Raw genomic sequence first — 12,972 nt, forward strand, 5'->3', positions numbered from 1 at the left:
CAACATTGTATGCTCAAATGTTTCAGGGGCCTCATCGGGCGAACCATTGAGGCCTATGTGGATGACATCGTGGTCAAGTCCAAATAGGCTGACCAGGTCATAGCCGACCTTGAGCAGACCTTCACAAAACTCTGAGCAAACAGCATTAAGCTCAAGCCCAAGAAGTGCGTTTCAGGGTCCCAACGGGTATACTGCTGGGTTTCATTGTCTCTAAGCGTGGCATCGAAGCCAACCCAGAGAAGATCTTGGCCATCACAAGGATGGGCCCAATTTAGAACATAAAGGGGGTACAACGAGTTGCAAGGTGCCTCACTATGCTCAACCTCTTCATCTCATGCCTCAGCGAATGAGGTCTCCCCCTCTATCAGCTTCTAAAGAAGGCTGGCCATTTTGAATGGACACCTGAGGCCCAGGAGGCACTTGACATGGTCAAGCAGCTTCTGATGAAGGCCCCAATCCTAGCCCCTTCGACTGACGGAGAACTGCTTCTGCTCTACATTGCAGACACCACGCAAGTGGTCAGCGCTGCCCTGCTGGTGGAGTGAGAAGAAGAGGGGCATGCCCTCAAAGTGCAGTGTCCCGTGTACTTCATTAGTGAGGTCTTGTCTGATTCCAAGACCTGCTACCCCCAAATCTAGAAGCTCCTGTATGCCATCCTTATCGCCAAGAGGAAGTTGTGTCACTAGTTCGAGTCACATACGGTGATGGTCATGACGTCCTTCCCCCTCGGCGAGGTTATCCAAAACCAGGATGCCATAGGAAGAATCACAAAATGGGCACTCGAACTGACGGCTATCAAGTCCTAAGTGCTGGCTGATTTCATTGCAGAGTGGACCAAGGTCCAAATGCCGTCAGTAGTCGTCGACCAGGAGTACTGGATGATGTACTTCGATGGATCACTAATGAAGAAAGGCACCGGTGTAGGGCTAGTCTTTGTTTAGCCCCTTAGGGTACGCATGAGGTACATGGTTCGCATCCATTTCCCCTCCTCCAACAATGTGGCCGAGTATGAGGCGCTCATCAATAGCCTACACATCACCATTGAGTTGGGTATCTAATGCCTTGACATTCAGGGCGACTGCTAGCTGGTCATCGACCAAGTCATGAAGGAGTCGAGCTACCACAATGCCAAGATGGTGCATATTGCTGAGAAGTCTGCTAGCTAGAGGACAAGTTTGACGGTCTCGAGCTCAACCATGTCCCAAGGCATCTCAATGAGGTGGCCAATGCACTAGTGAAAGCAGCATTTGGCCAAGAGCCGATCCCAATGGGTGTCTTCGCCAGTGATCAGCACAAGCCCTCAGTCCGCTACAATGAGCCAGAACAAGTAGGTGATGGGCTGCCTGCCCTAGGCTCGAGGGCTAACCAGTCGTCATCTCCATCCGACCCCTAGGTCATGGGGCTTGACAAGGATCTATTGATAGAGCCTGACCCTCTGGTCGACTCAAGGATGCCTTACCTCGACTACCTCCTCTGCGAGGCACTGCCGACGGACAAGACAAAGGCTCAGTGGCTCGCGCATCGCACCAAGTCCTTTGCCATTATTGATGGTGAACTCTACAAGTGGAGCCACATCATGATCCTACAGCATTGCATCCCCATTGAGCAAGGGAAGCGGTTGTTGAGTGATATCCACGATGGGGTCTGCGGTCTCCATGCCACATCTAGAACCCTAGTTGGAAACGCATTCCAACAAGGCTTCTACTGGCCGACTATGGTAGCTGACGCTAAACATATTGTGCGCACCTGTGAAGGGTGTAAGTACTACGTCCAGCAGACCCACCTATCGGCCCAAGCACTCCTGATGATCCCCACCATGTGGCTATTCATGGTCTAGGGGCTTGATCTGGTCAGACCTCTCAAGAGGGTGCCCGAGGGCTATACGCACTTGCTTGTCACCATAGACAAGTTTACAAAGTGGGTAGAGGCTCGACCGATCTCTAAGATCAAGTCCAAGCAAGCTGTACTATTCTTCCTTGACATCGTCCATCGCTTTGGGGTCATGAACTCCATTATCACGGACAATGGCATGCAGTTCACTAAAAATAAGTTCCTCCGATTCTACAATGAATATCACATCCTCATTGATTGGGCTGCCGTGGCGCACCCCCACACAAATGGGTAGGTCGAGTGCGCGAATGACATGGTCCTACTAGGCCGCAAGCCTAGGATCTTTAACTGGTTGAACAAGTTTGGCGGACGATGGGTCATGAAACTTCCTGTGGTGCTCTAGAGCCTGAGGATGACCCCCAGTCGGGCCACCAGCTACACACCATTCTTCATGGTCTATGGTTCTGAGGCTATCCTCCCGACCGACCTCAACTATGGAGCATCGAGGGTCAGGGCGTACAACGAACAGGGAGCTGAGGCATCCCTCGAGGATGCCATGGACCAGCTAGATGAAGCGTGCGATGTCGCCCTCCTCCGCTCAGCCAAATACTAGCAAGCGTTGCACCGGTACCATAGCCATTGAGTGTGGGGTTGGGCCTTCCACGTCGTGGACCTAGTGCTCTGCCTCGTTTAGAGCAACAAGAACTACCACAAGCTCTCACCGCCGTGGGAGGGACCATATGTCATCGCAGAGGTACTCCAACCAGGCGTCTACAAGCTCAAGACCATTGACGGTGAAGTCTTCATCAATTCCTGGAACATCGAGCAGCTACATCGCTTTTACCCTTAATATACGCACACTTTCTCTTATCAGTCCTGCTATCAACTCCCTGACCTTTAGTGACACCTGACCCCAGCAACAGCAAGGGGTTGGGCCTCACTCAGGGGCTAATAAGAGCATATCTATCTGGTAGACAGTCTCTATGCCTAACCCTTTCTCATGTTAAGACCTAGAAGCAAGGGTCATGGAAACGAACGCTGAGTAAAACTAGTTGGATTGTGAGAAACCTACGCCTCAGCGGCTACAGCGTCTTTGCTCACCAGCGTGATTAGAGTTTTTTTTTGCACCCCATGCTTTTTGGCCTTAGCCATGGAAAGAGTCGATACGTGTTTAAGAGTCTATCCGCCTTGCAAAAATTCTTTGTGCCTGACCCTCTCTCACGTTGAGACCTAGAAGCTAGGGTTGCGGAAATGAACGCTGAGTAAAACTGGCCGGACATCAAGAAACCTACGCCTCGGTGGCTATGGCATTTTTTCTCACCAGTGTGATTAGAGTTTGCTCACCTACACCCTAGGCTTTATGGCCTTAACGATGGAAGGGGTCAAAATGCACTAACATTTTTATACGAAAAGGGGAGAAAGGCTAAAAATCTATTAGGCCATAACAAAATTCAAGAGCTTGTCCACTTATTACAAGTTCGCCGCATGGCTCATCTGCCTAACTAAATTCTTAGGGGGATGATCTCATCCTCTATCTCCATAGGAAAGCCCTATGTTAGCGGGTCACACAAGTCGATCGGACAGCTTGGCCGCTGTCGAGAGATGGGTAAGGAGTAGTAGAATGCCCCATGTGGGTTATTTCAACTCCATCATGAATGATGGACTCAGATTCCACTCGAACATATCTAGTAAGAGCTCCTCGAACCCATCACTCATGCCATCTAGGTAAATCCTATGCCAATGGGTCACCCAAGTTGGTTGGATGGCTCAAAACCGTTGCCGAGAGATGGGTCACCTTAATTTATGTATGTTTTCTCTTATTAATTTCATTATTGTGCCCCCGACCCCAGCAATGGTAGGGGGTCAGGCCTCACTCGAGGGCTGGCAAGCGTGTCTATTTGGTAGACATTCTCTATGCCCGACCCCTTTTCTCACACTAAAACCTAGAGGCAAGGTGTGCAGAAATAAACTCTGAGTAAATCTGGTCGGATCGCAAGAAACCTATGCCCTAGCGGCTATGGCATTTTTGCTCACTAGCGTGATCAGAGTTTTTATCCTCATACCATGAGCTTTAGCCTCCGCCTTACTAGTAAGGGTTCGGAGGGGCCCACCTATGGAATCTCCATCGAGGAAAGGTCAACAAGTCGCCTAAGTCAATCGGATGGCTCAGGCCGCTGTTGAGAGACGAGTAAGGAGTAGTGGGATGGCCCATGAAGGTTATGCCAACTCCATCACAAATGATGGATCTAGACCCCACACAGACATATCTAATATGAGCTCCCCAAACCCATCACTCAAGCCATTAGGTAACTTTACCATCCCCCACTTTTATTTTCTAGTGCATGATCATTCATTCAACCATTCTCATGCATGCATTCATACATTCATTCATACATTCATCCCAAACATCCAAGCATCACATATGCAATTGTTGCATCACAATGCTTCATGTCACGTCACGAAGCAGTAGTCGTCTCATTCGATATGAGCGGCGACCGACCGAGGTTCGAAGGTCGGCCCACGAAGGGCTCGAGGCCACCTTGCGTCAAACAGAGCTAGGGGAGAAAAATGAAGATGAGCCCCAGTGGCCCTTGCCTAACCCCGCTCAGAAATGGACAGGGACATCTCGACCTTCTCGTTTGATCCAAACCTCGAGCCAAGCCCACAGAATCTCCATCGAGGAGGGGCTAGCGGGACACCTAAGTTGATCTCAGAAACAACTCGGGCATCTGCCGGGAGGTGGGTTAAGGAGTAGTGGAATGCCACATGAGGGCTATGCTGACCCATGAGCGAATGATGAACCTGGATTCCACTCAGACATGCTCGTTAGCGAGCTCGCCGAGCGCAACACTCGAGCCATCGAGTCAAGTGTCATTAGCTCAGCCCCTCCGGTTGCAAAAACTATGGACGGGGTGATGCATGAAATTCAGCCGACACCTACCGACCCCAATGGGGCTCGGGGGCTCGAGCCGCTTGACCCTAACTCAGGAATCCAACTTGCCCTTGTTCTTGAATGATGAGCTAGCCTTGAATTCTATACTCTTCTTCTTGTTGTCTTCGTCTTCCTTCTTGTCATCCTTGTCAACTCCTTCCCTTTCCACCGGTATGTCTCTTGTGTCCTGACATCACCTAATACTTGGTTAGGGGTAATCTTATTCAATCCTCCTCTTATGATAAGCAATCTCAACATCTCAAATCTTACAGGTAGGCACATCAAGAACCGATAAGAGACATCATCATCCTTGATCTTCCCTCCCAATGCCTTTAAATCATTGACAATCACTTGCAATCGATGGAACATCTCTAGAATGCTCTCATCTTTCTTCATCTTGAAGCTTGTTAACTTGTACTTGAAAATATATAACTTGGCACTCTTCACTGCTGGTGAGCCCTCATATGTTCCCTCCAATCTCTTCCACACCTCATTAGCTCTATCACAATCCTTGATTTGCTCAAACACCTTGGAATCAATGGCATTGTTTATGGTGTTGAGAGACATTGTATTGCATTGCTTATTGGCCTTATCATGGTTGGTGAGATTATCGAGATCAATGATAGCATAGTCATTCTCGGTCACATCCCACAATTGATCATTGATTGAACCAAGATACATCTTCATCTTTCTCTTCCGATAATCATAACATGTGCCATCAAAGAACAGTGGTTTACCCCCATATGGTTGAACACAACTTGAGCCATAATTTGACATCGAGGTTGTTAAGCCTTCAATCAAACGGTGACCATGGCTCCAATACCACTTGTAAGGTCCTAGTATGGCTAGAGGGGTGAATAGCCTATTTAAAAATCTACAAACCAACTAGAGCAATTTGATTAGTATGACAAATAGCGAAATGCAAACTTGCTCTAGCTCTACAAGGGTTGCAAGCCACCTATCCAACAATTCTAGTTACTATGATCACTGGACCCACAATTTGCTAAGTCACTACTCACTAAGAGCTCTCACACTTGCTACACTAAAGAGCTCCACTAGATGAACTCAAACTACAAAGCAAGCTCTCAATTCTAGCTACACTAAAGAGCTTGCTACAACTAGTTTGCAAGAATATAAATGAGTGAGTAGGATAATTATACCGCCACGTGAAGGAGTGAACCAATCTCAAGATGAATACCAATTCAATTATTGGGAGAACACCAAAGGGCAAGAGACAACCAATTTTTCTCCCAAGGTTCATGTGCTTGTCGGCACACTTGTCCCCGTTGTGTCGACCAAAACTTGGTGGTTTGGTGGCTAAGAGGTGTTGCATGAACCTCATCCACACAATTGGACACCGTAAGAACCTACCCACAAGTGAGGAAACTCAATGACATGAGAAATCCACTAGAGTTACTTTTCGGCGCTCTATCGGGGAAGGCACAAGTCCCCTCACAATCACCGGGACATGGCCAGGAACAATCAACAACTCGTGCCAATCCCCCCGCTGCTCCAAGCCATCTAGGTGGTGGCAACCACAAAGAGTAACAAGTGAACCCAGCAGCGAAACACAAACACCAAATGCCTCTAGATGCAATCACTCAAGCAATGCACTTGGATTCTCTCCCAATCTCACAAAGATGATGAATCAATGATGGAGATGAGTGGGAGGGCTTTGGCTAAGCTCACAAGGTTGCTATGTCAATGCAAATGGCCAAGAGAGTGAGCTTGAGCCAGCCACGGGGCTTAAATAGAGAGCCCCCATGAATAGAGCTGTTGGCACCCCTATCCCCTAAAAATCAAGGCGACCAGCCACACCGATCGGTTTGACCGGACAGCGTCCGGTCCTCAGATATTTGCCATGTGTCCCTGACTTCAAATGCTGATCACCCGATCTCAACAGTCATCAGTGCACTTAAGTTATGATCGGACGCGCTGCTCGAAGTGACCGGACGCTCCAACACTAGAGTCTGGTCGTTTCTAGTAAGGTATTATTCATGACCGGACATGCTATTCAAAGTGACCGGATGCACCATCACTGGCATCCGATCGTTTCCAGTAAGGATCTAGACACGGTTTTTTGCGATCGGACGTGTCCGGTGGCACATGACTAGACCCAGGCCAACGTCCAATCAACACAGTCTCTCTCTATTGCTTGCGTCAGCGTACGTCACTAGGTGACCAGACGCACCCCTTATGCGTCCAGTCCCTTTTTCACTTCAGCGTTCGGTCAAGGGACCGAGGGCGGCTTTCACTACGTGCCACTAACCAGACGCAGGGTCAGAGTCTGGTCAATGCGCAAGGTAGAGTCTAGTCAATACGAAATAGCTCTTTTTGACCCTAAACTTCAACACCCTTGATAAAATGTGCCAACCACCAAGTGTATCACCTTTTGCACATGTGTTAGCATATTTTCACAAATGTTTTCAAGGGTGTTATCACTACACTAGATCCTAAATGCATATGCAATGAGTTAGAGCATCTAGTGGCACTTTGATAACTGCATTTCAATATGAGTTTCACCCCTCTTAATAGTATGGCTATCGATCCTAAATGTGATCATACTCTCTAAGTGTCTTGATCACTAAACCAAAAAGATCCTATCAATTTTACCCTTGCCTTAAGCTTTTTGTTTTTCTTTCTTCTTTTCCATGTCCAAGCATTTGATCATCACCATGCCATCACAATCATCATATCATGATCTTCATTTGCTTAATCACTTGGAGTGTGCCACCTATCTCGTAATCACTTTGATAAACTAAGTTAGCACTTAGGGTTTCATCAATTCACCAAAACCAAACTAGAGCTTTCAATCTCCCCCTTTTTAGTAATTGATAACAACCCCTTCACAAAGATATGAATTGAAATTTAATTAAATCCATGTTGCTTGCCCAAGCATATTTACCATGTGTAAAAGGATATGGACAAGTTTCATGAACCCCAAATGGTAGCAATTGCTCCCCCTACATATGTGCTAAGAGTTTGTATTGTAGCTTGCACATATGCTTAGATAGGAAATATAAGAGTCAATGTCTACCAAATAATGCTAAGGTATAAGAGATGGACCTTTGAAGCGTACCAATCGGAGTGCACCAATATACCATCCTTAGCACCATTAGTAGCTAGACAAACACAAAAACTAGAATACCCCGTGAGATCAACATTAGAAGTAAGGGTATATTTTCCATAAAGTGAACATAAGTCTAGTTACTTAACCTATGCATGCTAGTTTTTCATTTCATCATTCAAACCTACAACTAGCATACACCACACAAGCATGGATATTGAAATTTAAAACTTGTGCCATGCATGCAAATATATGAAAATGCACATTCAAATGCAACATACAAGATTATGAGCTTACTCCCCCTACTTGTGTACAATTTTGATTGATCCCCTTACAATGTCATTTCATTTGTTTGCTCCCCCTATCTTACTATCTTTGTGAATTTCTCTCGCCCTTTGTCAACGATTAGCACAAAAGGCGAGCTTCAAATTTTAGATAGGTTAGAGTGAAACCATGTGAAGCGAGGATCATTTTCCCAATTTGGTTCAATCTAGATCACTTGAAAAAGATATTTGACTCAGTTTGATCCAAGGACAAGCTTCGTCACACCTCCAAATAAGGGTTATCTTGTACCATGTTGAGTTAAACACTTAGAGCTCATTCTCTACATCAAACACTAGGTTTACAAGCCCACAAACATGTCATATGCTACCACTGGACCAAATCAAGCATAGAAGCAATAGTGATACCATACAAACATCAAAATCATTTGATTTTCATGAATGAGCCTCTTAAATGTGAAAGATGTTTAGATGCACTAAACATGTCCTTAGCAAGGATGTATGCCATGTCAATCAACTTTTACCTTGGATTGCTTGAAAGTGAGGCATGTCATATGAGTGGGGGTGCATCAACACATATTTGAGAAATCCAATATGTTCAACTCATTCCTTAGCTTGCAAAACCTTTTCTCATCTAGTGGCTTGGTATATATATTGACAAGTTGATCTTCGGTGCCTACACTCTCAATGCAAATGTCCCCTTTTTGTTGGTGATCTCTTATGAAATGATGGTGGACACCAATGTGCTTTGTTCTTGCGTGTTGAACTGGGTTATTGGTTTACTTGATTGCACTCTCATTGTCACATAGCAATGTCACTTTCTTGAACTTGATTCCAAAGTCATTCAAGGTGGCCTTCATTCAAAGTATTTGTGCACAACAACTATTAGTGGATATGTATTTGGCTTCAGCAATTGATAATGCAACACTATTTTGCTTCATTGATGACCATGAAACAAGTGTTCTTCCCAACAATTGGCATGTGCCCGAGGTGCTCTTCCTTTCAACCTTGCATCCTGCATAATCCGAGTCGGAGTAACCAACTAGCTCAAACTTTGCTCCTTTGGGATACCACAAACCAACATTTTGTTTATGCTTCAAGTACCTCAATATTCTCTTAGTAGCCTTCAAATGACTTTCTCTTTGTGAGGCTTGAAATCTTGCACACATGCATACACTAAACATGACATCCGGCCTTGATGTGGTCACATAGAGTAGACTTCCAATCATAGACCGATACAATTTTTTATCCACCATATTTCCACTTGCATCACTATCCAAGTTGCCATTTGTTCCCATTGGTGTACTAGTGGTTTTGCTATCAATCATGCCAAACTTCTTGAGCATGTCTTTGATGTACTTGCCTTGACTCACAAATGTACCATTCTTTAATTGCTTGATTTGAAGACCAAGGAAGTAACTTAACTCTCCAATCATAGACATTTCAAACTCATTAGCCATCATCTTTCTAAACACTTCACAAAAGTCTTGATTGGTTGATCCAAATATGATGTTGTCAACATAGATTTGCAACACAAATAAGTCTTTGCCAATCTTTTTGGTGAAAAGAGTGGTGTCAACCTTGCCCATCATGAACCCTTTAGAGAGTAGGAAGTCCCTCAATCTCTCATACCATGCTCTAGGTGCTTGCTTCAAGCCATACAATGCCTTCTTTAACTTGTACACATGGTCGGGCTTCTCATCATCTTCAAAACTGGGAGGTTGCTCAACATATACTTCTTCATTTATGTAACCATTGAGAAATGCACTTTTGACATCCATTTGATAGAGTTCAATGTTGTGGGCACAAGCATAGGCTAGCAAGATTCTAATTGCTTCCAATCTAGAACCGGGGCATATGTTTCTCCAAAGTCAAGACCTTCAACTTGAGTGTAACCTTGAGCCTCTAATCTTGCTTTGTTCCTTACTACTATCCCATCTTGATCTTGCTTGTTCTGAAAGACCCACTTGGTTCCAATTACATTATGATCCATAGGCCTCTCAACTAACTCCCATACTTGATTTCTCTTGAAGTTGTTTAGCTCTTCATGCATAGCATTGACCCAATCAACATCCTTCAAAGCTTCATCCATCTTCTTAGGTTCAATGGATGACACAAATGAGAAGTGTTCACAAAATGATGCCAATTTAGATCTTGTTTGTACACCTCTAGAAATATCACCAATTATAGAGTCCAAAGGATGATATCTTATGACATTGGTTGGTTGGAGCACTTGCACTTGATTGCTTGCATTTGATCGATCATTTGGTTGAGATGATGAACTAGCCACTTGTTGTTGATCTTGCACTTTATCAACATTAGCACTCACTTGACTTTGATCTTGAGAACCATTAGCTTGTACATTTGAGTTAGAGAGCACTTGATTCTTGTCATCTTCAACATCAATCACCTCTCTAGGACTTATATCACCGATGTCCATGCTCTTCATTGCATTGACTAATTGAGTGCCCCTCACATCATCTAGATTCTCATCTTCCTCTTGGGAACCATTTGTTTCATCAAATTCTACATCATAAACCTCCTCAAGAGTACCACTAGCCAAATTCCAAACTCTATATGCCTTGCTAGTAGTGGAGTAACCAAGTAAGAAACCTTCATCATATTTCTTTCCAAACTTTCTTAATCTAGTGCCTTTCTTCAATATGTAGCATTTACAACCAATAACCCAAAATTATGTTATATTGGGTTTTCTTCCATTCAATAACTCATAAGGTGTCTTCTCCATCATGGGGCGACAATAGAGTCGGTAGCTATAATAGCAAGCCATGTTGATTGCTTTGGCCCAAAATGAATGACTCATATTGTACTCACTCAACATTCATCTTGCCATGTCAATCAAAATCCTATTCTTTCTTTCAACTAGGCCATTTGATTATGGAGTATACTTGGCCGAAAATTAATGCCTAATTCTAAACTCATCACATAAATCATCTACTCTTGTATTCTTGAACTCACTTCCATTGTCACTTCTCACTTTCATGATGGTTGTTTCAAACTCATTATGAATTCTCTTGATGAATGTCTTGAAGGTTGCAAACACATCACTCTTGTCAACAAGAAAGAACACCCATGTGTATCTAGTGAAATCATCCACAATCACAAATCTATATTTGTTTCCACCAATGCTAGTGGATGTGGTTGGTCCAAACAAGTCTATGTGCGCCAACTCAAATGCCTTAGATGTGCTCATCATGCTCTTCTTAGGATGTGTGTTACCAACTTGTTTTCTGGCTTGACATGCACTACATAGCTTATCCTTCTCAAATGTGACATCTTTCAAGCCTCTAACTAAGTCATGCTTGATCAACTTGTTCAATTGTATCATTCCAACATGACCAAGCCTTCTATGCCATAACCAACCCATGCTAAACTTAGTGATCAAACATGTTGACAATTGAGCTTCTCTAGCATTGAAATCAACCAAGTATAGATTCTCATATCTAAATCCTTTGAATATCAAGTTAGAGCCATCTACACTTATGATCTCTACATCATCCACACCAAATATGCACTTGAAACTAGGATCACACAATTGAGCTACAGACAATAGGTTGAAGTTCAAGCTCTCTACTAGTAGCACATAGGAAATGCTCAAGTCATTGGATATTGCAATCTTACCAAGACCTTCGACCTTGCCTTTGCCATTGTCACCAAATGTGATACTATCAATCCCATTGCTCTTATTTTCATTTATTGAATTGAACATTCTTGGATCACCGATCATGTGTTGTGTGCACCCACTATCAAGCACCCAATGCCTTCCTCTGGCTTTATCATTGACCTACAAAAGAAGATCAATTCTTTTTAGGTACCCAAACTTGCTTGGGTCCTTGAAGGTTAGTTACCAAGGTCTTTGGTACCCAAATAGCCTTGTTATTTGGGCCCACAATTGGTGTACCAATGAACTTAGCCTTTACACCATTGGCACCCTTAACAAGCATGTAACAAGAATCAAATCTAATTGTGGATACAACAGGTTGCTTGTTCTTGTTAGTCTTGCAATATTACTCTAGATGCCCAACTTGCTTGCATCTATTGCAAAACCGACCATTGCCCTTCACAAATCTAGCTTTGGGAGTGACAAAAGCCGCCTTGTCTTTCTTGGGAGTATAGCCTAATCCCTCTTTGTTGAGAGAAAACCTTTGACCACCCAAGCACTTTAGCAAGTAGGCATCTCCACCATAGGCATTGCCTAAGGCACGAGTGAGCTCATTCACCTCCTTCTTGAGGGTCTTATTTTCCACCATTAGTGAGGCATCACAAGTGAAACCATCACTCAAAGGTGAAAGTGAAGTAGAAGTGCTAAAAGAAAGGTTAGTGGGAGCAACTACAATGGGCTTATAAAAAGATTCATTAATAATATCACATGTTAGTCACACATCACAAGACACAATCACTTGCTCCTTCTTGGCTTCCTCCATTTTGACTTGCTCAATGAGAGAGGAGTGAGACTTTTCAAGCTTAGAGTGAGCTTTGCCAAGCTTCTCATGGGCTTCTATTAGCCTCTCATGAGTGGTATTTAGCTCATCAATGGATTGCTCAAGAAATTTGACTTTCTTGCTGTAACACCTCGGGTGTTTAAATACTAAAAACAGGACATGTCATCATATGCATTGCAAGGCATTGGTCAAATTGCAAACTTCGATATGCATTCACTAAAACAAGTTTACATTTATGTTATGAGTGTTGAATTGGATTGTTTGAATCAAGTTCAAAATTTGGTTTGGATTTGAATTTTCGAGAAAACCCTGATTTTCAGCATTTAAATCCTACCCTGAAAACTCATTTCAAAATCTAAACACATTTTGGGGTTGAGCCTTAAAGCAAAAGTGTAGAGCTTG

The 12,972-nt window shown here is 44.0% G+C and overlaps 1 protein-coding gene across 1 annotated transcript; it reads right to left on the bottom strand.

Annotated features, from left to right (window-relative positions):
- Positions 1–4,814: 4,814 nt before the first annotated feature.
- On the bottom strand, positions 4,815–5,449 carry LOC136543825 (uncharacterized). Its single transcript, XM_066536168.1, has 2 exons — positions 5,033–5,449; positions 4,815–4,949 (listed from the first exon to the last, which is right to left on the bottom strand). Exons 1-2 carry the CDS (start codon positions 5,447–5,449, stop codon positions 4,815–4,817), a joined length of 552 nt encoding a protein of 183 aa, XP_066392265.1.
- Between the last annotated feature and the right edge of the window lie 7,523 nt (positions 5,450–12,972).

Source organism: Miscanthus floridulus, chromosome 3 (genome assembly GCF_019320115.1).
Source record: "Miscanthus floridulus cultivar M001 chromosome 3, ASM1932011v1, whole genome shotgun sequence".
Taxonomy (NCBI): domain Eukaryota; kingdom Viridiplantae; phylum Streptophyta; class Magnoliopsida; order Poales; family Poaceae; genus Miscanthus; species Miscanthus floridulus.

Coding starts and splice junctions, on each gene's coding strand:
- LOC136543825 (XM_066536168.1), bottom strand. CDS start 5,449: ATGAAGATGTATCTTGGTTCAATCAATGATCAATTGTGGGATGTGACC. Junction 4,950..5,032: donor GGTTCTTGATGTGCCTACCT/GTAAGATTTGAG, acceptor AGGTGATGTCAG/GACACAAGAGACATACCGGT.